Source organism: Myotis daubentonii (assembly GCF_963259705.1).
Source record: "Myotis daubentonii chromosome 1 unlocalized genomic scaffold, mMyoDau2.1 SUPER_1_unloc_1, whole genome shotgun sequence".
NCBI lineage: Eukaryota > Metazoa > Chordata > Mammalia > Chiroptera > Vespertilionidae > Myotis > Myotis daubentonii.
Window position 1 is genome coordinate 304,388 of NW_026775446.1, and position 26,765 is coordinate 331,152.

General features: G+C 44.2%; 2 gene segments (V, D, J or C); both read right to left on the reverse strand.

Annotated features, from left to right (window-relative positions):
- Positions 1–9,710: 9,710 nt before the first annotated feature.
- On the reverse strand, positions 9,711–10,212 carry LOC132225735 (immunoglobulin heavy variable 3-23-like; the record flags this gene model as incomplete). The annotated part of the segment is given in 2 exon segments: positions 9,711–10,030; positions 10,126–10,212. Coding segments are annotated over 2 exon segments (366 nt in total), but the record flags the coding sequence as incomplete, so codon positions are not given.
- Positions 10,213–11,814: 1,602 nt separating this feature from the next.
- Positions 11,815–14,005, reverse strand: LOC132225695 (immunoglobulin heavy variable 1-3-like). The segment is given in 3 exon segments: positions 11,815–11,827; positions 13,581–13,881; positions 13,960–14,005. Coding segments are annotated over 3 exon segments (360 nt in total).
- Positions 14,006–26,765: the final 12,760 nt, after the last annotated feature.

The following is a 26,765-nucleotide window of genomic DNA, read 5'->3' on the forward strand; positions in this document are numbered from 1 at the left end:
GCCCTGTGTGAGGAGAGAGCTGTGAGCCTGCACAGCCCAGGAGATGATGTACCCTGGAGCTTGAACAGAAATTTGCATGTGGGGCAGCCTTTTCCTTATAAGTAGAGGGACTGAGGTCGGTATTCACTGTGATATGAGTAACTACCACCAAAGAACAAGAAAAAGGGAGACACTTGATTCTTTTTTTAAAAAAATATATTTTATTGATTTTTTACAGAGAGCAAGGGAGAGAGATAGTCAGAAACATCGATGAGAGAGACACATTGATCAGCCACCTCCTGCACCTCCCCCCCCACACTGGGGATGTGCTTGCAACCAAGGTACATACCCTTGACTGTAATTGAACCTGGGATCCTTCAATCCACAGGCCAACGCTCTATCCACTGAGCCAAACCGGTTACTGCGACCCTTGATTCTTGATGTTGGAAACCTTTTATTGTGTTACTAGAGGCCCAGTGCACTAATTTGTGCACTAGTGGGGTCCCTCAGCCTGTTCTGATGGATTGAGCCAACACTGGCAGTCCGACATCCCCCAAGAGGTCCCAGATTTTGAGAGGTTGCAGGCCAGGCCAAGAAACCCCACCAGTGCTTGATCGGGGCCAGGGAGTGACGTGAGAGCTTGGCCAGCTGAGGAGGGACTGTGGGAGGGCTCCAGGGCATACATGGACCATCTCTCTCAGTCCTGACCAGCTGGACCCCAGCAGCAAGCTAACCTACTGGTTGGAGCCTCTTCTCCCTGGTAGTCATTGCACATCATAGTGAGCAGTTGAGCAGCCCTAGCATATCATTAGCATATGATGCTTTGATTTATTGACTGAACAGCTGACCAGTCAACCGGACACTTAGCATATTAAGCTTTTATTATATGGGATAATACACTGTGAAAACTCTTCCCTTGTGCCAGCCCATTGCATTTTGCACAGACCCCGAGCTAATCACTTCAGAGATAATCATGTTTTAACTTGGAGAAAAGATTAGAAATGAAAGCAGTGATTATGCCTGTGCACCATTTAGAATCACTTATATTTTAAACTGGAGTCCTGGTGCAGGAAAATTCATACACTGGCAGTGGAGGGGAAGGTCTCTCAGCCTGGCTTGCTCTCTCCCACAGTCTGGGAGCACTCAGGGGGTTTCCATGTGATGGCTTAGGCCTGCTCCCCTCTCCCATCACCTCGACAAATAAAATGCCTGAGTGAGTCCACCTTCCTGGCTCCATCAAAGCAGCTCTGTCATCCTGTAGGGCCTTTCCTGTGCCCCCCAGAGATTTCAACTACGTGCATAATAAACATCTCATGTCCCTTGGTGTGGGTATTCGTGGTCATCCTGGACATCTGGACCAAGCTTCTGGGGGTCCAGCTGCCTTTGTCTGGTGTCAGCTACTCTCAGTGCTGTGAGTATGATGACAATGCAGTGACCTTGAACTCCTGGGATCCTTCTTCTCTAGCTTTGGGTTCACATGACTGGTGCCCTGCCAGAGGCTAAGACCAACAAGTAGCTAGCATAATTATGCAAGAAGTCCACTGGAAGGCTAATGGACTTTGATATCCAGCAAAGGCTGAAATTCAGCATAATATTGCTCTGCTTTTGGCGGAATGGCTGAAGGCAATCCCCTAACCTGATAATCCTTTTACTGTTTACCACACTTTACCATTGATATGCCTGTTTGCATTCCTAAGGGGCAAATGTGTATTCAAATAAATAAAAGATGATGGGTCCATGGTTTCAGAGAGCCTCTCAGCTAGAGAGTAAGCACTCAGCCTGGCTTCCCCTTGCCTTCTATATTTATCTTCTTTCCTAGTATATTCATTTGTGCCTCAGGCCCTTCTCCAGACCCTGATCCCCATCCGAAAATGAATGTGGCATTCACATCTGGTGCCTCAAAAAAAGGACATGCAGAAGAAGATTCACCGGAGTGAAAAATGAAGAAAGTTCACTGGGAATGTGGTGATTGCACCAAAAAACAGTGGGAAAATCACTGCATACAAAGCCCGTGCAAAGTTTCGGATGTCATAAGCTGTAAGTGGGCGGGAATGTCTTTTATTTCAAGCCAGGTTATAATGGGGAAGAATTCAAGTAAAAGGCAAAAACATCATTGCAAATTTTTAGCTTGCATGCTCAAGGATAAAGAAATTAAAATGCATACTCAACGGACAAAAACTAACACCATTTCCCCTAAGAACAGGAACAAGACAGGGATGCCCCCTCTCACCATTCCTGTTCAACATAGTACTGGAAGTGTTAGCCATTGCAATTCGGCAAGAAGAAGAAATAAAAGGCATCCAAATTGGAAAAGAGGAAGTAAAACTGTCCTTATTTGCAGACGACATGATATTATACGTACAAAACCCTAGAGATTCCATCAAAAAGCTACTAGACTTAATACATGAATTTGGCAATGTAGCAGGATACAAAATTAACCCCAAGAAATCTGAGGCATTTCTATACACCAATAGTGAACTTTCAGAAATAGAGATTATAAAAACAATCCCGTTTACCATTGCACCGAAAAAACTAAGCTACCTAGGAATAAACTTAACTAAAGAGGTAAAAGACCTCTACTCAGAAAACTACAGGACTTTGAAAAAAGACATAGAGGAAGACATAAACAGATGGAAGAACATACCGTGTTCATGGATTGGTAGAATCAACATCATCAAAATGTCCATACTACCCAAAACAATCTATAAATTCAACGCACTTCCCATTAAAATACCAACAGCATACTTCAGAGATCTAGAACGAACTTTCCAAAAATTCATCTGGAATAAAAAAAGACCCCAAATAGCTGCAGCAATCCTGAAAAAGAACAAAGTAGGTGGGATCTCAATACCAGATATCAAGTTGTATTACAAAGCCACTGTTCTCAAAACTGCCTGGTACTGGCACAAGAATAGGCATATAGATCAATGGAATAGAATAGAGGGCCCAGAAATCGGCCCGAACCAATATGCTCAATTAATATTTGACAAAGGAGGCAAGAACATACAATGGAGCCAAGATAGTCTCTTCAATAAATGGTGTTGGGAAAATTGGACAGATATATGCAAGAAAATGAAACTAGACCACCAACTTACACCATACACAAAAATAAACTCAAAATGGATAAAGGACTTAAATGTATGACAGGATACCATAAAAATTCTAGAAGAATCCAAAGGCAAGAAAATCTCAGACATATGCCGAAGCAATTTCTTCACTGATACAGCTCCTAGGGCACTTGAAACTAAAGAAAAAATGAACAAATGGGACTACATCAAAATAAAAAGCTTCTGCACAGCAAAAGAAACCATCAACAAAACAACGAGAAAACCCACTGTGTGGGAAAACATATTTGCCAATGACATATCTGATAAGGGCCTAATCTCCAAAATTTATAGGGAACTCATACAACTTAACAAAAGAAAGATAAACAATCCAATCAAAAAATGGGCAAAGGACCTAAATAGACACCTTTCAAAAGAGGACATTCAGAAAGCCAAGAGACATATGAAAACATGCTCAAAGTCACTAATCATCCGAGAGATGCAAATCAAAACAGCAATGAGGTTCCATCTCACACCTGTCAGACTGGCTATCCTCAACAAACGACAAGTGCTGGAGAGGATGTGGAGAAAAAGGAACACTTGTGCACTGCTGGTGGGAATGCAGACTGGTGCAGCCACTATGGAAGACAGTATGGAGTTTCCTTAAAAAACTGAAAATGGAACTCCCATTTGACCCTGTGATCCCACTTCTTGGAATATATCCCAAGAAACCAGAAACACCAATCAGAAAGGATATATGCACCCCTATGTTCATAGCAGCACAATTCACCATAGCTAAGATCTGGAAACAGCCTAAGTGCCCATCAGTAGATGAATGGATTAGAAAACTGTGGTACATCTACACGATGGAATACTATGCTGCTGTAAAAAGGAAGGAACTCTTACCATTTGCAACGTCATGGATGGAACTGGAGAGCATTATGCTAAGTGAAATAAGCCAGTCAATAAAGGAAAAATACCACATGATCTCACTCATTCATGGACAATAGAGATCATTATAAACTTTTGAACAATAATAGATACAGAGGCAGAGCTGCCTCAAACAGATTGTCAAACTGCAGCGGGAAGGCCGGGGAGGGTTGGGGGGCAGGAGGTAGGGGGGTAAGAGATCAACTAAAGGACTTGTATGCATGCATATAAGCATAACCAATGGACATAAGACACTGGGTGATAGGGGAGGCTAGGGGATTGTCTAGGGCGGGGGGATAAAATGGATACATATGTAATAACCTTTGTAATACTTTAAGCAATAAAAAAAAAAGAATAACGTAAATGGGCAGAAAAAAAAAAGAAATTAAAATGTCAAAATGGGAGAGAAACCAAGATGGCGGCATAGGTAAACACTGGAAATTGCTGCCTCCCACAACAACTTCAAAAATACAACTAAAAGACAAAACGGACATCATCCAGAACCACAGGAAGGCTGGCTGAGTGGAAATTCTACAACTAGAAGGAAAGAGAAAAGCACACTGAGACTCAGAGGAGGTGCGGAAGTAAAGTGCAAAGGTATGGAAGTGCACGCGGCCAGGGCTGGCAACTGAGGACGCGGCTGTCTTTTGAATTGGGAGGGAGTCTCAAGCCCCCAACTGCTCTGAACTCCAGTTCTGGGAAGTCTCTGGGCACCCAGACTCATACGGGGAGGAACTGGACTGTCTGGCAATGGGCAGAACTCGGAACTCGAGGGCAGCTTTCTCTCAGAGGTGCTTGCAGCATGTACTGGGACACTGAGATGCAGGGCCTCTTAGGGCAGGGCTGAGGATCAGCCATAGCTGCTTGCTCCACCCTGTTGATTCCCTGAGACCCCACCCCACCCAAGCTGTGGCAGAGGCTTTTGCATATGAATGCCCTGGTCCTTTGAAATCTGAAAATTACCTAACAAACTGCATCTGGGCCAGACAGACCCAGAACTTCCAAGAGAAGGCCCAAGGCCCCATGGCAGCTTGCGTTGCTTCACAGCTGGACCTCATCTGGGCACCTCCAAACCCCAAACAAGGAAGGGGAATCTTCAGATCTCTTTGTAGCTCCTGCTGGGTAGCCTCAGGCAGAGGCTTAATTATCACCTTCTTAGAAATCCAAGAGCCAGTGTACCCAGTGGTCAGAGTGGGACCATCCAGATTACAACTCCTCAGATCCATAAGGGACACACTTAGGGGGAAGACTCAGTGAGCACCAAAACTCCACTGAAGCAAGTCTTGCCCCAGAAGGGTGTCTTCAGCACAGAAGTTCTCCCACTGTAGACACAGCTGATTCTCACAGCCAATTGGCCTGAAGGTGAATTCCTCCAAGTAATAACTACAACAATCAAGGCATAACTACAACAAGACTGTGCACAAAGCCCACAAAGGGGTGCACCAAGAGTGTCCACCTCAGGTAACTGGGGAGGCTGAGCCACTGGGCCCTATAGGACACCTAGCACACAAAGCCACTCTACCAACATAGGGAAGCATAAAAAATGTGGAGACAAAGAAACAGGTCACAAATGACAGAAATGGAGGAAAGCAAACTACTGGATATAGAGTTCAAAACCACAGTTATAAGGTTTTCAAGAATTTTCTAGAAACCACTGATTAATTTAGTGAGGCCCTGGAGGATATGAAAAAAGACCAACTAGAAATTAAGCAAATGGTAAGAGTTCCTTCCTTTTTAGAGCAGCATAGTATTCCATCGTGTAGATGTACCACAGTTTTCTAATCCATTCATCTACTGATGGGCACTTAGGCTGTTTCCAGATCTTAGCTATGGTGAATTGTGCTGCTATGAACATAGGGGTGCATATATCCTTTCTGATTGGTGTTTCTGGTTTCTTGCGATATATTCCTAGAATACCACATGATCTCACTCATTCATGGATAATAGAGACCATTATAAACTTTTGAACAATAATAGATACAGAGGCAGAGCTGCCTCAAACAGATTGTCAAACTGCAGTGGGAAGGCTGGCGAGGGTTGGGGAACAGGAGGTAGGGGGGTAAGAGATCAACCAAAGGACTTGTATGCATGCATATAAGCATAACCAATGGACATAAGACACTGGGGGGTAGGGGAGGCTAGGGGACTGTCTAGGGCGGGGGGGGGGGGCAAAATGGACACATATGTAATACCCTTTGTATTATTTTAAGCAATAAAAAAAGAAATTAAGCATACACTGACTGAAATACAGAATGGTATACAGAGATCCAAAAGCAGACAAGAGGATCCCAAGAATCAAGTCAAAGTTTTGAAATACGAAGAAGCAAAAAAGTCCCCAACCAGAAAAGCAAAAAGAAAAAAGAATCCAAAAATATGAAGATAGTGTAAGGAGCCTCTGGGACAACTTCATGCGCACCAACATCTGAATTATAGGGGTGCCAGAAGAAGAGAGAGAGCAAGATATTGAAAACCTATTTGAAGAAATAATGACAGAAAGCTTCCCCTACCTGGTGAAAGAAATAGACTTACAAGTCCAGGAAGCACAGAGAACCCCAAACAAAAGGAATCCAAAGAGGACCACACCAAGGCACATCATCATTGAAATGCCAAGAGCAAAAGACAAAGAGAGAATCTTAAAAGCAGTGAGAGAAAAACAGTCACCTACAAGGGAGTACCCATACGACTGTCAGCTGATTTCTCAACAGAAACTATGCAGGCCAGAAGGGAGTGGCAAGAAATATTCAAAGTGATGAATGCAAGAGCCTACAACCAAGATTACTTTATCCAGCAAAGCTATCATTCAGAATTGAAGGTCAGATAAAGAGCTTCACAGATAAGAAAAAGCTAAAGGAGTTCATCAGCACCAAACCAGTATTATATGAAAATCAGAATTAAGAAGAGGAAGAAGAAAAAGGTAAAGATAAAAATTATGAACAGCAAATACATATCTATCAACAAGTGAATCTAAAAATCAAGTGAATAAAAAGTCTGATGAACAGGGTAAACTGGTGAATATAATAGAACCAGGGACACAGAAAGGGAGTGGACTGACAATTCTTGGGGAGAAAGGGCTGTGGGGGTGCAGGAAGAGACTGGACAAAAATCATACACCTATGGATGAGGACAGTGGGAGGGGTAAGGGCAGAGGGTGGGGTGGGAACTGGGTGGAGGAGAGCTATGGGAGGAAAAAAGAGGAACAACTGTAATTATCTGAACAATAAAGATTTAATTTTAAAAAAATAAATAAAATGTCAAAAGGTACTCTTTTAAATCAGGCTCAAGAAAAACAAGTGCCCTTGTCATCTTTAGTTATGTGAGCCTCGCGGGGTGGGGGCTGTGAGCGTGGAGCTTCAGGGGCCACAGAGGTGGAGGAGTGACGGATGCTGGGTGGTGGACATGGCCCTCATTGCAGCTAGGCCTAGGGATCCTAATCGCACACAATTTAATCATGCTCTGGGCCTCTAGTATTTTATAAGCATTTGGGTCTAACAAAGTCCAAAGTAAAGTTTGCATTCATATGCAAATGAGCACTAGCCAAAATGAATGCTGTTTAAAAGTAAATTTTAAGCTTAATAAAAAGGAGAAAATTTAAAATCTCTTCCACTACTATTTACAAAGTAAACTAAACATTATTTAAACATTACATCTCACCATTAATAAGACATCATAAGTAAAAAGAGAGTTACTTTTACTTGATATGTATGCATTGCAGTATTGGCCAGCATACCTCTCTCCTATTGGTATTTCTGAAAAGCAACCAAGTTTGTTGCTCTGTTTAAAAGAAAGAAAAATGTTTTTAAAAGGAACTCCCTAAATGTGGCCTAGAAATTACTCTGGGAGAATAAAACAGATTATCAAGGAATGCCCCCCTTGCATGTTACATCTGCCTCAAGGGCCTCTAAAATCCCAACTTAAAAAAACAAAAAGGGGGAATGGTGAAGAAATCTCCTGCAAGTAAACTACATCAAGCCTTAACTACTTCAAATTTTTTCACTTGTAATGCTGATGGAAGACACCCATGGAATTACACTGGTGTCAGAATAAGCCAAAGGAAAATGGTTTGGTTAAATGGAAAGATCCAGAGTCTGGTTTATGGAAGGGTCCTTTTATTAACCTTTGGTTGAGGATATGCTTGTGTATTTCCAGAAAAGTCCTCCAAGCCCCTGTGGATTCCTGCAAGGAACATTCAACATGGATCTGAGAGAGGAACTGACTGGACTGCTCCAACGACAGATAGCAGTGGCCCCAAGCAACACGCTGATGAGACAGAGGAGAAACAGTCCAGAGATTGGGGATGGTGAAGACGCCTTGCCATGCTGGCAGTCATCAGCTGTGTGTCGGTGCAGGCTGCCCTGGACAAAGCCAAAGAAGGTCGGACCTGCATTGCCATTGCCCACCGTTAGTCCACCATCCAGAACAGGAGTATCATTGCTGTCATGTCACAGGGTACCGCGACTGGGAAGGGGACCCATAAAGAACTGATGGCCCAGAAAGGAGCCTACTGCAAACTAATTCCTTAGATGCCTGGCAGCAAATTAAAAGGATGTGAAAGAACTCAATCCTTTTCATTGAATCTGAAAGTCTTAAAAGGACCCGAGCTCTGCAAATGGCATACACCTTTCTAAATTGATTAAGATGACAAAAAGGGGGAAATGCCGGAGGCTAAGACCAGCAAGTAGCTAGCATAATTATGCAAGAAGTCCACTGGAAGGCTAATGGACTTTGATATCCAGCAAGGGCTGAAAATCAGCATAATATTGCCCCGCTTTTGGCCAAATGGCTGAAGGCAATCCCCTAACCTGATAATCCTTTTCCTGTTTACCACACTTTACCATTGATATGCCTGCTTTCACTCCTAAAGGGCAAATGTGTATTCAAGTAAATAAAAGATGATGTGTCCGGGGTTTCAGAAAACCTCTCAGCTAGATAGTAAGGTCTCCGTCTGGCTCCCCCATGCCTTCTAAATTTATATTTCTTGTCATCTGTGCATCAGCCCCTTCTCCAGACATGGAACCCCAGCTGCAAATGGATGTGGTGTTCACGTTGCCCGCTATCCAACATGCTCCAGTCCTGCTGCTGGCTGGCTTGGCCCTGAGCTGTGCAGGGCTGAGCTGCACTGTTGAATCAGAAAGGCCTCTCGTTCAGTGGTTCTCAACCTGTGGGTCACGACCCCTGAAAATACATCCTGCATATCAGATATTTACATACTAAAAAAATTACAGTTATGAAGTAGCAACAAAAATAATTTTATGGTTGGGGGTCACCACAACATGAGGAGCTGTATTAAAGGGTCACGGCATTAGGAAGGTTGAGAACCATTGGGCTAGGTGGATCTAGGTGACCTGGGACAGAAGATTTGCTCATTAATTGGCACTTGACCCAAGAGTGTCTGAAAAGACTCTGCTGTTTTTGAATGTGAGGAGGTTGTTTCTGTTTACAATGGATTTTCTAACTCAGAGACATAAGAGGCAAGGGCAGAATCAGGATGCAGAGGTTCCCTGAGGGAAACTGTGACATGAGGAGGAAACCACACAGGAACCAGCCCCGACCTCCAACTGCACCTGCTGCTGGGATGGGCCTTGTGTTCGGGAAGAAAGCATTGACCGCAATAGGCAGCCTGAACACCCTTCCAGGGACAGCTTCTGAACTGGGACACTGGCTTTGCTGGTCCTGAGCGCGCCCTGGTGTCCTGAGCGCCCCCTGCAGCCAAGACCTGCTGTCTCCTCAGGGAGGTTAGTGTTTGGGCTCACACTGACTTCCCCTCACTGTGTCTCTTGCACAGTAATACACGGCCGTGTCCTCGGCTCTCAGGCTGCTCATTTGCAGAGACAGGGTGTTTTTGGCATTGTCTCTGGAGATGGTGAAGCGGCCCTTCACAGCGTCGGTGTAGTATGTGCTACCACCACCATTACTAATAGCAGAAACCCACTCCAGCCCCTTCCCTGGAGCCTGGCGTACCCAGCTCATGTAGTAGCTACTGAAGGTGAATCCAGAGGCAGCACAGGAGAGTCTCAGAGACCCCCCAGGCTGCACCAGGCCTCCCCCAGACTCCACCAGCTGCACCTCACACTGGACACCTGCAAACACAGAGACACAAGGTGGAATGAGAATCACATGGAAGCACCAACAGGCACAGGCACAGGTCTCAGCACTCCCCATTCCTGAGAACGACCTTGAGAAATGATCAGGAGGAAAACGCAGCTTGGCACCAAGTCCATGGTGGAGCCGCTGGGGTCCTGTCTCAGGCGCTTGGGCTCTGGGTGTCTCCCCAACATGCCGGGCCAGGGCCCCCTTTTATGAGCAGGAGGAGAGCCCCATTTGCATGGAGTCTGCATATAAGGTGCAGCTGGGACCCTGGGCTGCATGTCTGACCTTGTCATCCTAGGGGCAACCCCAGATGGGAAAGGACTCAAGATGCTGGCCACAAGGGATCCCGTCCTGACCCGCTCCCTCCCTCCTTTCCTGAGACCTGTCACCCTGACCCCATATCTTTGTGGGAAGTTTTCAGGATTGAGAGTTCTTCTTTCTGGGGTTTTGATGAGGACCCAGGGGTGCTCCCCCAGAGGCGCATGGATGGGGCTTCCTCTCTCTCTCCTTTCCCCACCATGGGCCATGTCGACTTTCTGGGATTTGGGAATAAGATTTTTCTTTGATTGATGCGTTTATTTTGAGACTGAAGGATTCTCCTGGTTATATTCCTCAATCAGATCCTTTATAAAACTCGAACCTCTACTTGTGAGAAGGCAGGGGAGGCTGGGCTGGACGCTGTGGCTGCAGCCTCCATCTCAAACCTGCTGCCACTCTCACAACCACACGGCTGCCTCCTGAAACCACTCATTTCATTCAACTTCCCTGTGTTTGTGTGCAGAAGTCCTGTTACCCATACTCTCAAAGTGGGAGAATTTCTATCATTTACACATGGAGCCATGGCTGGTGGGACTCAGTTGTTGGAGCGTCATCCCCACACCAAATGGTGTGAACTCTTTAGAAGTCACTCTGTCGAGGTAGTGATGAGGAAAATAAGACATTTGTGAAAGAATGTATGAAACCAGCAGCCTGACTCTGTACCTCGTTAATCAGTATCCCTAATGCACATTCCTGCTAGCCTATAGTCTAGTCACTGCGCCTCCTTAATTATATGGTCTTGCAAGACCTGTTTACCTAAATATTCCCATTTTACAGAGGCCTCATGAACCATACACAACACCCAGAGAGGGTTATCAGCGCTGGCACCAGGCCAGGCCTTTAGGTGTAGTCACATAATCCCCATCCCAACACACAGGGCTTTTTGGAAAGCCCGCAAAAGGTCCAGAAGTCTGATCCATATTTGGGTGACAAAGATACCAAAGGACATAAAAGTAAATATTCCTCATATTGGCTTGTTCACGATTTGGAAATAGCCGCCCCTGAGTCATCTTACCAGTACCTCTAGAAATATATGGTTTCTTCCTGTATCTCCAGGCACTCCTGTGTATTTTTCCATCACCTGGTAAATTCTGTAAGAGTAGCAGGTTTTTAATAATTGTGTGAACTTCCCTCTGCACACGGAGAAAAACACGTATGAACGTATGCTATGAATGAAGTAAACAAAATATTTTTATATGAGAAATGTCCTAACATGTATAAAATTCTACCTAATAAAGAGGGAATATGCAAATTGACCATCACACCACCACAAAGATGGCAGCGCCCACAGCGGAGGTGGTTTTTCACAACACAAGATGGCTGCGTCCACAGCAGAGGCTGAGTTCCTGTAACGAGCCTTCACGAGCAATCAGCAGGGACCTGAGGCTGCGTGGTGCTGGGCTGGAGCATGGGTCCTGATGATGCACCCCCCGCCGGGTGGGCTTGGCAGGGGACCTCAGGCTGCCATCCTGCCCCAGAACCAGGCAGGGGGCCCTCAGGCCATGCCCCCCACCTGGCGAGGCTTGAGAAGGGTGGGACCAGCAGGGTCTGGATCTCTCCCAGTGGGAGTGGGGACATCTGGTTCTGGGTCTCCTGTGATTTTGAGGTGCCTCAGATGGGCAGGGACTTGACTCTGTGTCCTGTGGTGCACCCCAGACTCTGACAAGAGGAAGATTTTCATATACATTTTACTAATTTTCTTTCAGCTCTGACACTTCTATTATAGAGAAAGGAAATATATTAAAATATTTCCCCTAAATAATCCCCTTTTAATGTGCACAAATTTTGTTTACTGGGTCACTAGTATTTTATAAGATTTTTGGAGCCAAAATGATGACAACTGTGGGGGAGCAAGGCCTCCAATGCTCCAGAGAATAACCGATTGCAGCTGCCTTTGTGCATTTGAAGTTAAGGAGGGAAGGTGAGGAATGACATGGACATGGGAGAGATCAAGGTGGGACTGGATGCCAAGATAGTGAACAGGAGGTGCTCTCTCTCTCACTCTCTCTCTTTTCTAATCTTTATTGTTGAAAGTATTGCATAGGTTCCCATTTTCTACCCATTATCATCTTCCCTCTCACTCCCATTACCATGCCAGGCCCTCACCACCCCATTGTCTGTGTCCACGGGTTAGGAATATACTACAATATGCAGACAAGTTTATTGGTTGATCTCTTCCCATCCACCCGCCCCCTGCCTTCCCTCTGAGTTTCCGTAGTCTGTTCATACTTCCATGTCTCTGGGTCTATTTTTGTGCATCAGTTTATTTGGTCCATTAGCAATGCCGACTGGGTCAGCCATTATGGAAAACAGTATGGATCTTCCTAAAAAATTAAAAATGGAACTCCTATTTGACCCAGTGATCCCACTTCTAGGAATATATCCTGAGAAACCCAAAACACACACCAGAAAGAATGCATGCACCACTGTGTTCATAGCAGTTAACTTACAACAGCTAAGCTTTGGAAACAGCCTAAGTGCCCAGCAGCAGATGATTGAATAAAAAAAAGAAAACAAGAAAACTGTGGTACATCTACCCCATGGAACACTATGCAGCTGTGAAAAAGAAAGAACTCTTACCATTTGCAAGAGCAGGGGTACGTCTGATAAGGGGTTAATCTCCAAAATGTATAGGAACTCATACAACTTAACAAAAGGAAGACAACAACACAATTGAAAAATGGGCAAAGGGCCTCATAGGTAAGTCTCCAAAGTGGACACACAGATGGCCAGGACGTGCTCTCCTGAGGGTGGTCATGCTGATGTCAAAGGTGTGCTAACCCAGATGCACAGGAACCATGGACGGGGTGCTTAAGGCAAAGATGAGCCTTTTAGTAAAGAAGTCATAGGCCTGGGGCGTGCCCACCCCCAGGACTGCCCAGGTAGGAATGAGTGATCAGAGCCTCCTGTGAGGGTCCTGTCAGTCACTGAGTTTTGTCAAATTTAAGAAAGAGCCCCCTTTTGTTCACAAATACAATCCTAAAGCTAGACCTAGGAAAGGGTTTTCTGTTAGCTCTGTGGCTGAGCTTCAGATCAAAACTATTTTAAGAAGGAGCAGGAAATGGTATCTTTGCTCAACTCTCCACCTACTTCTGGTCAGGGCCCTGTGCTAGTCCTGAGGGCCCCCTGCTGGTCATGAATGCAGCCTGAAGCCCAGCCCTGCTGTCTCCTCAGGGAGGTTAGTGTCTGGGCTCACACTGACTTCCCCTCACTGTGTGTCTTGCACAGTAATACACAGCAGTGTCCTCGGCTCTCAGGCTGCTGAGCTCCATGTAGGCTGTGCTCCTGGACGTGTCTCTGGTCATGGAGACTCTGCCTTGGAACTTTTGTGCGTAGCCCGTGTTTCCATTGTAAGGGTTAACCCAACCCATCCACTCAAGCCCCTGTCCTGGGGCCTGTCGCACCCAGTGCATGTTGTTGCTGGTGAAGGTGTATCCAGAAGCCTTGCAGGAGACCTTCACGGAGGTCCCAGGATTCCTCACCTCAGCCCCAGACTGCATCAGCTGCACCTGGGAGTGGGCACCTGTGGGGAGACAGGAGTCAGTGGAATCCCCCTTGACTCTCCCTGGACCCTCGTTCACCCAGGACAGGAGCCCCTTACCCGTCACCATGGCCACCAGGAGGAGGGTTCTCCAGCTCCAGTCCATGCTGAGGGCTGTGCTGTGAGCACTTCTGTAGGGAGGGTGTGGCTGTGGGTGATGCCCTCAGGGCACAGATTACCCATATTTAACCTGGTCTCCCTCCTCTGCTTTGCATATTCATGAGGCAGAGTATTTCATAGCTGAGGTCTTGACCCCACCTGAGAGTAGATGGGTGACACAGGGACGATGTTCAGTGGGAGTCTGAGGGTCCAAGTCCTAATTCTTTTTCTTTAAACTATGCCTTTATTGTTGAAGATATTACACATGTCCCCTTTATCCCCCATTGATACCAGCTCGGTCCGGGTGCCCAGGTTGTCACCATCCTTTTGTCTGTGTCCCTGGATGATGCACATATGCACACGAGTTTGTTGGCTGATCTCTTCCCACCCTCCCACCCTCCCACGACTTCCCTCTGAGATTCCTCAGTCTGCTCCATGCTTCCAGGTCTCTGGATCCATTCTCTTCATCAGTTTATTTTGTTCATTAGATTCCACATATGAGTGAGACCCTGTGGTACTTGTATTTCTCTGACTTGCTTATTTCACTTACATGATACTGTCCAGTCTATCCAGTTCCAGAAACGTAAGAGATCCTTTTCTGTTACTGATGCGTAGTATTTGGTGGCATAAATGTACCACAGCTTTTTTATCAATTCAGCTACTCAGGGGCATTTGGGCTGTTTCCAGTCTTAGCTATTGCAAATTGTGCTGCTATGAAGAAAGGTGTGCATATTGATTCTGATTGGTGTTTGGGGTTCCCTAGCATATATTCCTAAAAGTGGGTTCACTGGGTCAAATGGCGGTTCCACCTTTAATCTTTTGAGTAAACTCCATACTTTTTCCATAATGTCCGCACCAGTTGGTATTCCCACCATCAGGGTATGAGAGTTCCCTTTGCTCCACATCCTCGCCAGCCCTTGTCATTTGTTGATTTGTTGATGGTAGCCATCAACACACTTTGCAGACACTTTTTACAATTTTTGTGAACATTTGAATGACTTAAAAGTTAAATTACAAGGAATCTGCAAGACACTTGATGTTATGTTTGGTTACATAAAGGCTTTTGAAAGGAAACTGGAAGTCTTTAAGAGGGATGTGGATGGTGAGAGATCTAGATATTTCCCAAACCTCAAGAGGCACATCCAAGACCTCCCGAAAGATGACAGGACAGACTGTCAAAACCTTCAAAAGCTGTTTTTAAACATCATCGAGTCAACTTTTGAGCAGTTTTTCCTCAAGATTTGAGAACTTCAGAGAACTGGAAGAGACAGCAAAATTCATGAGGTTTCCAGACAGCATGAACCTGGAGGAACTAAACTTACAATGTTTTCATGGATAGACATGGCTGACTTTGAAATGCAGTTGATTGAATTTCAGAGTAGCTCAATTTGGAAGCAGAAATTTATTGACCTTAGAGTTGACTTGGAAAACATTGAAAAAAAGCGATTAGAGACAGGAGTACCAGTGAGAAGTGTCGAAAACCAACTACCGAGGACTTGGACTGCCATTCCAGAAAATTTTTTCTGTTTAAAGAACTTTGCAACAGCGTTACTCTCCATGTTTTCATCCACATACGCTTGTGAATCTTTGTTCTCAGTGATGAATTTTGTTAAGTCTCGTCATAGGAGTAGCCTGACGGATGAAAGTAGTAGCTCATGCCTATCTCTGAAGGTCACGAAATAGAAACCTGATCTAAAATCTCTGTCATCAGTGATGCAGCAGCAAAAGTCCCATTGATAATATCAAATGGAGACATAAAGTTTTCTGTCGGACTATCAGTGTACAGGTATACATTAAATATGTATTTTTCATCATCATATACTGTGTTTTTGTCGCTCAAATGAATTTTATCATTTCTTCAAAGTTCTTCACATACGTACAGTGTAAGAAATATCAAGTAGGCATAACATGTTCTCAAAAAAATTAGGGTTGGTACGCAGAAGAATTTTGAGTCAGAGATTTTGCTGGTTTTGGCACGCACTCACAAAAAGGTTGCCCACCCCTGGCCTATGTTTTTTTCTAGGATGTTTATGGTTTCCTTACTTACTTACATTGAAGTTTTTTAACCATTTTGTGTTTACTCCTGTGTGTGGTGTATGTTCGTGTATTGTTTCATTTTTTTGCATGTTTATCTGTCCAATATTCCAAATAATATTTATTGAAGAGCCTGTTTTGACTCCATTGTGTGCTCTTGCATCCTCTGTCAAATATTAATGGAGTGTAATGGCTTGGGTAGATTTCTGGGATCTCTATTCTGTCCCATTGATGTATATTCCTGTTCTTGTGCCAGTAGCAGGCTGTTTTCATTACTATGGCTTTGCAATATAATTCGATGTCTGGTATTGTGATCCCTCCACCTTTGTTCTTCTTTCTCAAGATTGCTGTCTAATTGAGGTATTTTTTGGTTCCATATAAATTTTTGGAATATTTTCTGTAGATCTGTGAAATAGGCTGTTGCTATTTTAATAGAGATTACATTGAATCTGTAAGTGCTTTGGGTAATATGGACATTTTAATTATGTTAATTCTACCAAATCCATGATCACGGTATATTTTTCCACGTGTTTATATCTTCCTCTATCTCTTTATTCAATATCCTGTATTTTTGTGAGTACAAGTGTTTTACCTGCTTGGTTAAGTTGATTTTTAGGTATTATAATTTTTTGATGCACTGGTAAATGGGATTGTTGGTTTGGTTTCCGTTTCTGAGAATTCATTATTGGTACGTAAAAGTACCATCGAATTATGGGTGTTAATTTCATATCCTGCTGCATTGCTGAATTCTTTCCTTAAATCTAGTAGTTTTTAGGTTGAGTTCTTCCGGTTTTCTGTGTACAGTATCATGTTGGTGAGGAGAGTCCCCATCGCTGCCCACATGTCCTCTGCCAGCAGCGGTGCTACCCCCTCCTCTGGGGTCTGCAGTGAGAAAGCGGGAAATTAGAGCCTCAGAGAAAGAGCAGGAGCCATCCCAGGAGGCAGCTGAGAGCTTGAGAGGAAATCCCTGAGCCCAACAGGAAGGCCCTTCCCCCCTCCACCACCCTCTCCCCTGCTCCTGGGGCTGCTCTTTGTGCTGTGGGTCCTGAGCGCCCCCTGGTGTCCTGGACGCTCCCTGCAGCCTATCCCGGCTGTCTCCTCAGGAAGGTTAGTGTCTGGGCTCACACTGACTTCCCCTCACTGTGTCTCTGGCACAGTAATACACGGCCGTGTCCTCGGCTTTCAGGCTGTTCATTTGCAGATACAGCGAGGTCTTGGCGTTGTCTCTGGAGATGGTGAAGCGGCCCTTCACTGAGGCGGCGTAGTACATGGTTCTACCATCAGTACTAATGATTGCGACCCACTCCAGGCCCTTCCCTGGAGCCTGGCGGACCCAGTGCATGTTGTAGCTACTGAAGGTGAATCCAGAGGCAGCACAGGAGAGTCTCAGAGACCCCCCAGGCTGCACCAGGCCTCCCCCAGACTCCACCAGCTGCACCTCACACTGGACACCTGCAAACACAGAGACACAAGGTGGACTGAGAATCACATGGAAGCACCAACAGGCACAGGCACAGGTCTCAGCGCTCCCCACTCCTGAGAACGACCTTGAGAAATGATCAGGAGGAAAACGCAGCTTGGCACCAAGTCCATGGTGGAGCCGCTGGGGTCTTGTCTCAGGCGCTTGGGCTCTGGGTGTCTCCCCAACATGCCGGGCAAGGGCCCTCTTTTTTTTTTATTAAATCTTTATTGTTCAGATTATTACATTTGTTCCTCTTTTTTCCCCCCATAACTCCCCTCCTCCCAGTTCCCGCCCCACCATCCGCCCTCACTCCCCACCCACTGTCCTCATCCATAGGTGCACGATTTTTGTCCAGTCTCTTCCCGCATCTCCCACACCCCTTTCCCCCCCAAGAATAGTCAGTCCATTCCCTTTCTATGTCCCTGATTCTATTATGATCACCAGATTATTTGTTCACTTGGTTCTTAGATTCACTTGTTGATAGATGCATGTTTGTTGTTCATAATTTGTATCTTTACCTTTTTCTTCTTCTTCCTCTTCTTAAAGGATACCTTTCAGCATTTCATATAATACTGGTTTGGTGGTGATGAACTCCTTTTTTTTTTTATTATTATTGCTTAAAGTATTACAAAGGGTATTACATATGTATCCATTTTATCCCCCCGCCCTAGACAGTCCCCTAGCCTCCCCTATCACCCAGTGTCTTATGTCCATTGGTTATGCTTATATGCATGCATACAAGTCCTTTAGTTGATCTCTTACCCCACTACCTCCTGCCCCCCAACCCTCCCCGGCCTTCCCGCTGCAGCTCGACAATCTGTTTGAGGCAGCTCTGCCTCTGTATCTATTATTGTTCAAAAGTTTATAATGGTCTCTATTGTCCACGAATGAGTGAGATCATGTGGTATTTTTCCTTTATTGACTGGCTTATTTCACTTAGCATAATGCTCTCCAGTTCCATCCATGACGTTGCAAATGGTAAGAGTTCCTTCCTTTTTACAGCAGCATAGTATTCCATCGTGTAGATGTACCACAGTTTTCTAATCCATTCATCTACTGATGGGCACTTAGGCTGTTTCCAGATCTTAGCTATGGTGAATTGTGCTGCTATGAACATAGGGGTGCATATATCCTTTCTGATTGGTGTTTCTGGTTTCTTGGGATATATTCCTAGAAGTGGGATCACAGGGTCAAATGGGAGTTCCATTTTCAGTTTTTTAAGGAAACTCCATACTGTCTTCCATAGTGGCTGCACCAGTCTGCATTCCCACCAGCAGTGCACAAGTGTTCCTTTTTCTCCACATCCTCTCCAGCACTTGTCCTTTGTTGATTTGTTGATGATAGCCAGTCTGACAGGTGTGAGATGGTACCTCATTGCTGTTTTGATTTGCATCTCTCGGATGATTAGTGACTTTGAGCATGTTTTCATATGTCTCTTGGCTTTCTGAATGTCCTCTTTTGAAAGGTGTCTATTTAGGTCCTTTGCCCATTTTTTGATTGGATTGTTTATCTTTCTTTTGTTAAGTTGTATGAGTTCCCTATAAATTTTGGAGATTAGGCCCTTATCAGATATGTCATTGGCAAATATGTTTTCCCACACAGTGGGTTTTCTCGTTGTTTTGTTGATGGTTTCTTTTGCTGTGCAGAAGCTTTTTATTTTGATGTAGTCCCATTTGTTCATTTTTTCTTTAGTTTCAAGTGCCCTAGGAGCTGTATCAGTGAAGAAATTGCTTCGGCATATGTCTGAGATTTTCTTGCCTTTGGATTCTTCTAGAATTTTTATGGTATCCTGTCGTACATTTAAGTCCTTTATCCATTTTGAGTTTATTTTTGTGTATGGTGTAAGTTGGTGGTCTAGTTTCATTTTCTTGCATATATCTGTCCAATTTTCCCAACACCATTTATTGAAGAGACTATCTTGGCTCCATTGTATGTTCTTGCCTCCTTTGTCAAATATTAATTGAGCATATTGGTTCGGGCCGATTTCTGGGCTCTCTATTCTATTCCATTGATCTATATGCCTATTCTTGTGCCAGTACCAGGCAGTTTTGAGAACAGTGGCTTTGTAATACAACTTGATATCTGGTATTGAGATCCCACCTACTTTGTTCTTTTTCAGGATTGCTGCAGCTATTCGGGGTCTTTTTTTATTCCAGATGAATTTTTGGAAAGTTCGTTCTAGATCTCTGAAGTATGCTGTTGGTACTTTAATGGGAAGTGCGTTGAATTTATAGATTGTTTTGGGTAGTATGGACATTTTGATGATGTTGATTCTACCAATCCATGAACACGGTATGTTCTTCCATCTGTTTATGTCTTCCTCTATGTCTTTTTTCAACGTCCTGTAGTTTTCTGAGTAGAGGTCTTTTACCTCTTTAGTTAAGTTTATTCCTAGGTAGCTTAGTTTTTTCGGTGCAATGGTAAACGGGATTGTTTTTATAATCTCTCTTTCTGAAAGTTCACTATTGGTGTATAGAAATGCCTCAGATTTCTTGGGGTTAATTTTGTATCCTGCTACATTGCCAAATTCATGTATTAAGTCTAGTAGCTTTTTGATGGAATCTCTAGGGTTTTGTATGTATAATATCATGTCGTCTGCAAATAAGGACAGTTTTACTTCCTCTTTTCCAATCTGGATGCCTTTTATTTCTTCTTCTTGCCGAATTGCAATGGCTAACACTTCCAGTACTATGTTGAACAGGAGTGGTGAGAGGGGGCATCCCTGTCTTGTTCCTGTTCTTAGGGGAAATGGTGTTAGTTTTTGTCCGTTGAGTATGATGTTGGCTGTGGGCCTGTCATATATGGCTTTTATTATGTTGAGGTATGATCCTTCTACTCCCACCTTGCTGAGAGTTTTTATCAAAAATGGGTGTTGAATTTTGTCAAATGCTTTTTCTGCATCAATTGATATGACCATGTGGTTTTTTTCTTTCAATTTGTTTATGTGATGTATCACTTTTATTGATTTGCGGATATTGTACCATCCTTGCATCCCTGGGATAAATCCTACTTGGTCATGGTGTATGATCTTTCTGATGTACTGCTGGATCCGATTTGCTAAGATTTTGTTGAGGATTTTGGCATCTATGTTCATGAGGGATATTGGCCTGTAATTCTCTTTCATTGTGTTGTCTTTACCTGGTTTTGGTATTAGGGTGATGCTGGCTTCATAGAATGAGCTTGGAAGTGTTCCTTCCTCTTGAATTTTTTGTAGTAGTCTGAGGAGGATAGGTTTTAGTTCTTCCTTGAATATTTGGTAAAACTCCCCTGTGAAGCCGTCTGGTCCTGGGCTTTTGTTTGATGGAAGCTTTTTGATGACTGCTTCAATTTCTTCCATAGTTATTGGCCTGTTGAGATTTTTAGATTCTTCCTGATTGAGTTTTGGAATGTTGTATTTTTCTAGGAATTTGTCCATTTCCTCCAGGTTGTCTAGTTTGTTGGAGTAAAGCTGTCCATAGTATTTTTTAACAATCATTTGTATTTCTGTGGGGTCTGTTGTTATTTCGCCTCTATCGTTTCTGATTTTATTTATTTGGGTCCTCTCTCTCTGCTTCTTGGTGAGTCTGGCTAGAGGTTTATCAATCTTGTTTATCCTTTCAAAGAACCAGCTCTTGGTTTCATTGATTTTCTGTATTGTTTTTTTGGTCTCTATGTCATTTATTTCTGCTCTAATCTTTATTATCTCCTTCCTTCTGCTCACTCTGGGGTTTTCTTGTTGCTCTCTTTCTAATTCTTTGAGTTGTAGAGTTAGATGATTTACTACCATTTTTTCTTGTTTTTTGAGATAGGCCTGTAGAGCTATAAACTTCCCTCTCAGGACTGCTTTCAATGTGTCCCATAGGTTTTGGATTGTTGTGTTTTCATTGTCATTAGTTTCCAGGATGTTTTTAATTTCTTCTTTGATCTCATTGGTAACCCAATCAATATTTAATAGCATGCTATTCAGCTTCCAGGTGTTTGAGTATTTTGGGTTGTTTTTATTGTAGTTTATTTCTAATATTATGCCATCGTGGTCTGCAAAGACGCTTTTGATGATTTCAATCTTCTTGAATTTGGGGATACTTTGCTTGTGACCCAATATGTGGTCTATTTTTGAATATGTCCCATGAGCACCTGAGAAGAACGTATATTCTCTGGCTTTGGGGTGAAGTGTTCTGAAGATGTCTATTAAGTCCATCTGATCTAGTGAGTCATTTAGGATTGCTGTATCTTTGCTGATTGTTTGTCTATAGGACTTATCCAGTGCTGTCAATGGTGTATTAAAGTCCCCTACTATGATTGTATTGTTGTCGATCTCTCCTTTGATATCTTCCAGGAGTTTTTTTATGAATTTGGGTGCTCCTACATTGGGTGCATATATGTTTACCAGGGTTATATCTTCTTGTTGTATTGATCCCTTTAGTATTATGAAGTGGCCTTCCTTATCTCTTGTTAAGGCCTTCACTTTGAGGTCTATTTTGTCCGATATAAGTATTGCTACCCCAGCTTTCTTTTCCTTTCCATTTGCCTGAAAGATATTTTTCCATCCTTTCACTTTCAGTCTGTGTGAGTCCCTTCTAATGAGGTGGGTTTCTTGTAGACAGCAGATGTATGGGTCATGTTTTTTTATCCATTCAGCCACTCGATGTCTTTTGGTTGGAGCATTTAGTCCGTTTACGTTTAAAGTTATTATTGAAAGGTACTTGTTTGTAGCCATTTCTTTTTGTGTGTGTGTGTGGCTGTTTTCTTTCTGAGCTTTTTATTTCTTCTTTTTATACCAGTCCCTTTAGCATTCCTTGCATTGCTGGCTTGGTGGTGACAAACTCCCTTAGTCTTTTTTTGTCTGTGAAGCTTCTTATTTCCCCTTCAAGTTTGAATGATAGCCTTGCTGGATAGAGTATTCTTGGATTCAGTCCTTTGCTTTGCATCACTTTGTAAATTTCAGTCCATTCTTTTCTGGCCTGATGTGTTTCTGTTGAGAAGTCATTTGACAATCTAATGGGAGATCCCTTGTATGTAACTTTCCGTCTCTCTCTTGCAGCCTGTAAGATTCTCTCTTTGTCCTGAACATTTGCCATGGTGATTATGATGTGTCTTGGTGTGGGTCTTTTCGGGTTCACCTTGTTTGGGACTCTCTGGGCTTGTGTGACTTTTTTCTTCCCCACCTCAGGAAAGTTTTCTGATATTATTTCTTCGAGTAGGTTTTCTAATCCTTGTTCATCTTTCTGTTGTTCTGGTACTCCTATTATTCGTATGTTGTTTCGTTTCATGTTGTCCCAAAGCTCCCTTAGGCTCTCCTCCTGTCTTTTAATTTTTTTCTCCAATTGCAGTACATTTTGGGTGTGTTTTGCTTCCTTGTCTTCTAATTCACTTATTCGGTCCTCCGCTTCTCCTAGTCTACTGTTGATACTTTCAATGGAGTTTTTCATTGCAGCTATATCACTCTTCATTTCTTCTTGGGTCTTACTTAGGTTGTTGATTTTTTCATCTGTTTCTTCTAGCTTCTTCCATATGTTATCGATTTTTTCATCTGTTTCTTCTAGCTTCTTCCATATGTTATCGATTTTTTCATCTGTTTCTTCTTGCTTCTTGCAGAGGTTGTCGATTTTTTCCTCCATCCGGTTTATGCACTCTAGGATCCTTATTCTGAATTCTTTATCTGTCATGTTGCATGCCTCTGTATTACTTAGCTGCTTTTCTGGAGAGTCCTCCTTCTCTTTCCTTTGGGGGTTTCTTTGTCTACCCATGTTTGATCTCACTGACATATCTAGACGTTGAGTTGTTCAGTGGTTGCTCCCTTGGTGGCAGTGACTCCTTGGTCTGTGGTTGCTCTTCGGGCGGTTGTGGTAGCAGCTGCTCTTCAGTTGGCAGCAGCTCCTCTGGTGGGTGCTGTTCACAGCTGTGGTGGCTCTTCCGGCTGGTGGGGCGAGGTTTCACGTACAGCTGCTGTTCCTCAGCAGAGGATGAGGTGCTCAGGAGGTTGCTGTTGCTTGGATCTGCTGCGTTGATTTAAAGGCACAAAATACAACACAACAAGGCACCACGTACCAGGCACTATACACAAATATATTCACGATATTAATAACCCCAATTAAAGGTGACCACCTGAATTAAGAGAATTAGGGGATAAGAAAGAAGGAAGAGAAAAAGATAAAAGAGAAAAAGGAAAAGAAAAGTAGGGACCAAAAAAAGGGAGTGCAAAAATGAAATTGGGAAAAAGGAAGGGGGAAAATAAAAGCGAGAAAAGAAAAGAAAAAAAAAAAAGAAAAACAAACAAACAAAAAGAGCGAAAAGAGAGAATGAAGTGGAAGAGGGAAGAGACTTTTTATATGAGGAGAATACACCTATAGAACAGCCATTAATCCCAACAAATTCCAGCAACAGCTCCCTGGATATGAATGCAAACTAGAAACAACCAATAATATAACGATGAAAATAGAATGGTGAACACTAATCCCAAAATAAAATAAAGAAAAAATAAAATGGCACTTTAAAAAATGGTAAAATGGTAGCAGTAATAATACTGTTTTAAAAAAAAGAAGGTAGTAATTAAAAGGGTAAAATCAGGTGATGGAAAAAGAAGAAAAGAAAAAAAAAAGAACAGAAAAAAAAAGAATGAAAAAAAATTGGTTTCTTAGTTAAAAAGTGAAAAAAGAAAAAAAATTGCAGTAGTGAAGGTCCTTCGTTTCTTCTATTCTTCAGTGTGGCTCGCCTTAGACCTTCCAGGTATTCAGGAGAGTGTTGAGTTTCCCTGCGATATACTGTTCCTCTGTGTTGTAAACCACAGTCCTTATTTTAAAGCATGCCGCATTTATTTCCCAGACTGCCTTATTTTGTGTTTAGCAAAGAGTCAGTTTGTGGGTCAGCCTCTGGGTGGCAGTGTTCTGGGGTTGGCCTCTGAGGCTATAGGGCCTCTCTGTCCAGTGGAAGTTCACTGCCCAGAGCTGACTGCGTAATAGATAGTTACCGGCGCTATGTTGTTGCTGGGATTGAAAATCCCCCTATAGGCCAGACCCTGTTAACTCCCAGGGACTGATCAGGTTATCTTAATCCTTGATCTCGTACAGGGTGGAATCTGGGTGTGGCTGTGCTCCTTGCCTGGGGGCTGGGGGGAGGAGACTCCCTCTCAGGAGCGGGTGGCTGCCCCAGTCCCGGGCTCTGGGGTGTCTCAGCACTCAATTCACTACCACCTCTCCCGGCTCCCCCTCTTTCCCCAGTCTCTCCCCAGATTCCACTCCCCAGCACACTCTCCCTCTCTTCAGCACAGGTGAGTGTCTGTATCCGAAATGTCCCATGAACAGGATTCAGTGAAAACAAACAAACAAATGCCGGCCGCGGAAACGGGGAAGGCTTGGTTTCTGTACGCTTCTTCTCTTACCGGGACTGCATGGTCAGGTCAGCTCTTCAGGCTGCCCCCTTTAGGCTCAGTTCTCCGTGATCACAGAACCCAGCTCTCAATTTCCCTGGCGGCGCCAGGAATCCCGCGGTTCTCCTTTCCCTCCGTCAGGGGCTGTGCCTGTCCCAAGGGACGCGGCTGTCTGCCACGCGGTCTCCGACTCTCTGGGCTCAGAGGTCTGGCAAACTTTCCTGCCCAAATCCCTGGTTTTTTTTTTACCTTACCAGGGGAGTTCTGCTCTTCCCGGCTGTAAACCCTCTCACCAGCTGAGCAATTTCGCCAATTCGGTGTGAGTGTTACTAGCTCCAGCTGCTCGTTCCATTTGCTCCGGGACACGACCTGGGACACGTCTGCCTATATCGCCGCCATCTTGGTTCTCCCCACACTGGCCACATTTCAAAGGCTCCATGGCCGCATCTGTGCAGGGATCTCTCTCTTGGACAAAGTAGAACGTGTCCGTCCTGACAGAAACTTCCATTAGTGAGCACTAATGGGGAAACTTACCCGGCTTTTCCCATCTGCAAAGATGGCTCACCATTCAAAACTTAGAAAAGAAATGCAAGGGCCCTCTTTTATGAGCAGGAGGAGAGCCCCATTTGCATGGAGTCTGCATATAAGGTGCAGCTGGGACCCTGGGCTGGATGCCTGACCTTGTCATCCTAGGGGCGACCCCAGATGGGAAAGGACTCAAGATGCTGGCCACAAGGGGTCCCGTCCTGACCCCCCTCCCTCCCTCCTTTCCTGGGGCCCGTCACCCTTACCCCATTACTTTGGGCGCAGCTTCCAGGATTGAGAGTCCCCCTTCCTCGGGGTTTTGATGAGGAACCTGGGGTGCTCCCCCAGAGGCACGTGGATGAGGCTTCCTCTCGCTCACCTTTCCCTGCCGTGTTCCATGTGGCCTTTCTGGGGTTTGGGAATAAGAATGTGCATTGGCCCTAACTGGTTTGGCTCAGTGGATAGAGCATCAGCCTATGGACTGAAAGGTCCCGGGGTCAATTCTGGACAAGGGCATGCACCTTAGTTGTGGGCACATCCCCAGTGGGGGGCATGCAGGAGGCAGCTGATTGATTTTTCTCTCTCATCACTGTTTCTAAGTCTCTATTCCTCTCCCTTCCTTTCTGTAAAAAATCAATAAAATATATTTTTAAAAAGGAATGTGCATTGGATGATGCTTTTATTTTGAGACTGAAAGATTCTCCTTGTTATTTTCCTCAATCAGATCCTCCACAAAACTCGAACCTCTACATGTGAGGAGGCAGGAGAGGCTGGGCTGGGCGCTGTGGCCGCAGCCTCCTTCTCAAACCTGCTGCCGCTCTCACATGCACACAGCTGCCTCCCAATGGCACAGATTTCCCTCAACTTCCCTGCTGCTCAGGTGGAAAGTCCTATTTCCCGCCCCTCAAAGTGGGAGAATTTCCATCATTTAAAAATGGATTCCTGTTGCGTGGTAGGGGCTGACGAACTGGAGGGGATCAATGGGCAAAAGTGGGGACATATGTGATACTTTCAACAATAAAAAATGATTAAAAAGAAACAAATAAAATAATTAAGTAATTTTTTTGAAATGGGGCCCTGGCCCTGGCCAGTTTGTCTCAGTGTATAGAGTGTTGGCCTTTGCACCAAAGGGTCTCGGGTTCGATTCTGGTCAAGGGCATGTACCTTGGTTCGAGGCTCCTCCTTGGCCTTGCCCTGGTCAGAGCTTGTGCAGGAGGCAACTAATTGATGTGTTTCGTTCACATCAATGTTTCTCTCTTCCCCTCCATCCTTTCCACTCTCTCCCTGAAAAGCAATGGAAAAATATCCTTTGGTGAAGATGAAAAAAGATAAAAAAGGAATATGTTGGCTCTTGGAAGCAAAATCCTGGGGAAAGAGTTGGCGCACCACGTTGTCCTTGGG